The sequence below is a fragment of the Eimeria tenella genome, genomic scaffold (genome assembly GCF_000499545.2).
Source record: "Eimeria tenella Houghton genomic scaffold, Eth_scaff1206, whole genome shotgun sequence".
NCBI classification, from domain to species: Eukaryota; Apicomplexa; class Conoidasida; order Eucoccidiorida; family Eimeriidae; genus Eimeria; species Eimeria tenella.
In genome coordinates, this window is record NW_013543677.1 from 1,020 (window position 1) to 3,097 (window position 2,078).

The 2,078-nt window shown below is 57.0% G+C and overlaps 1 protein-coding gene across 1 annotated transcript; it reads left to right on the plus strand.

Moving 5' to 3' along the window:
* Positions 1 to 1,298: 1,298 nt before the first annotated feature.
* Positions 1,299 to 1,747, plus strand: ETH_00018080 (ATP-NAD kinase domain-containing protein, putative; the record flags this gene model as incomplete). Its single annotated transcript, XM_013378947.1, has 1 exon — positions 1,299 to 1,747. A coding segment is annotated over one exon (449 nt), but the record flags the coding sequence as incomplete, so codon positions are not given.
* Between the last annotated feature and the right edge of the window lie 331 nt (positions 1,748 to 2,078).

Below are 2,078 nucleotides of genomic sequence, written 5' to 3' on the forward strand. Positions count from 1 at the left end.
TATACACCTCAGCAGACACTCGCAAACTTGCCCAAGACCCCTCTTTAGTTAGCAGCAGCAGCAATCGCTGTTGCTGCTATTGTTGCTGCTTCTGCTGCTGCTGCTGTTGTGGCTGTTGCTGATGTCGCTGGAGTTGCTGCTGCACTTGCTGTTGCAGTTGCTGCTGCTGCGGTTGCTGCAGCTGCTGCCGCTGCTGTTGCTGCTCCTGCCGTCTCTGCTGTTGCAGTTGCTGCTGCTGCTGCTCACAGGAGTACGTTGAACTGCCTACAGGCAGAAGCCGCCGCAGTCGCTGCTGCTGCGCGTGCTGCAGCGACTGCAGCAGCAGCAGCACGCCCAGCAGCAGCAGCTGCTGCGGCAGCTGCTGCTGCTGCAGCGTCGAGCAGGCACTGTTGGTCCTCAATCTTGTTTTTAATAAAAAGGAAAAATGATTTAATGAAAACCTTTAAATAGAAGAAATAAATATTTGCAGCATTATTAAATATCCTGGGAGGCGGCTCACAGGACAGTAGCAGCAGCAGCAGCAGCAGCGGCTGCAGCAGCAGCACCAGTTGTAGCAGCAGCAGAAGCTTCCTTCTGTATGCGCTCCGGCTGCTTGTCTAGTTATTCCTCAAGGTGTAACAGCAACAGCAACAGCAGCAGCAGCAGCAGCAGCAGCAGCGTCTTCAACGCAGCAGCAGACTCCCGCTGCGTTGACCTGTAACCCAAAGCCCCAAACCCTAAACCCTAAACCCTAAACCCTAAACCCTAATTTCCAAGTCTAAACCATCTTTTTCTTTAGGCCCAGGGAGAGAGCGCTGGATCGAGGCCCGCAGTCCCAAACCCTAAACCCTAAACCCTAAACCCCAAACCCTAAACCGTCGGTGGGGGGCAGGAAGCATGATGTGTAGGCTCGCGACGAGGTAGCAGCAGCAGCAGCAGCAGAAACGCAACGGCAGCAGCAGCGGAGGAAGCAGCAGCAGGTACGGACCCCTTTGCAGCAGCAGCGGCGGAAGGACAAAATCTCAGCAGCAGCAGCAGCAGCAACAGCAGCAGTAGCAGCCGCAGCAGCAGCAGCAGCAGCGACAGTAGGACGGACAGCAACAGCAGCAAGAGTAGAAGCAGATATAGCAGCAGCAGCAGCAGCTGCTGCTGCTGCTGCTGCAGAATAAAGTGGTGGCATCCCTCTATAACTGTGAAGCAGGAACGAAGTAAGAGCTGCAACAGCGGCAGCAGCAGCAGCTGCAGCAGCAGCCGTCGCAGCTGCTGCTGCACCTGAGGAATCTAATGTGATCTCTCAGGGCAGATAGAGCAGCAGCAGGATGGAGGAGGAGGAGCAGCAGCAGCAGCAGGAGCAGCAGGGCTGCCTGGCAGCTCAACAAGTGAGCAGCGAAAAGCAGCCGCAGCAGCCGCCGCCGCAGCAGCAGGAGCAGCAGCAGCAGCAGCTGCAGCAGCAGCAACAGCAGCCGCAGCAGGAGCCGCAGCTGCAGCAGCAGCAGCAGCAGCATCAGGAGCCGCAGCAACAGCAGCTGCCACAGCAGCAGGCAGAACAACAGCCGCAGCAGCAGCCCCAGCAGCGGCTGCAGCAGCCGCCGCTGCCGCAACAGCAGCACCAGCAGCAGCAGCAGCAGCCACAGCAGCAGCCGCAGCAGCAGCCGGAGCTGCAGCAGCAGCAGCTGCCGCAGCAGCAGCAACAGCACCGATGTCCGGCTATGCTCGATACTCCTTCTTCATGGCTGCCCCATCGAACGAAGTCGTTTTGCGTCTCTGAGTGCGGCTTATGAGCTAGGGTTTAGGGTTTAGGGTTTAGGGTTTGGGCTGTAGGGTTTAGGGTTTAGGGTTTGGGGATGCAGAATGCATTTCAACAGTTGCTTCATCTGAGCGTGTTGCTGTGCCGCCAAGGAACAAGGGTTCAGGGTCCAGGGTTTAAAACCAGTGTTTAGGGTTTAGGGTTTAGGGTTTAGAGTGTAGGGTTTAGGGTTTAGGGTTTAGGGTTTAGGGTTTAGGGTTTAGGGTTTAGGGTTTGGGGTTTAGGGCGGACTGGGTGCCTCGGGAGAGCTACGTGGACTTGCGCTGTTATTTCCGCGGCGGCGCCAAAAGTT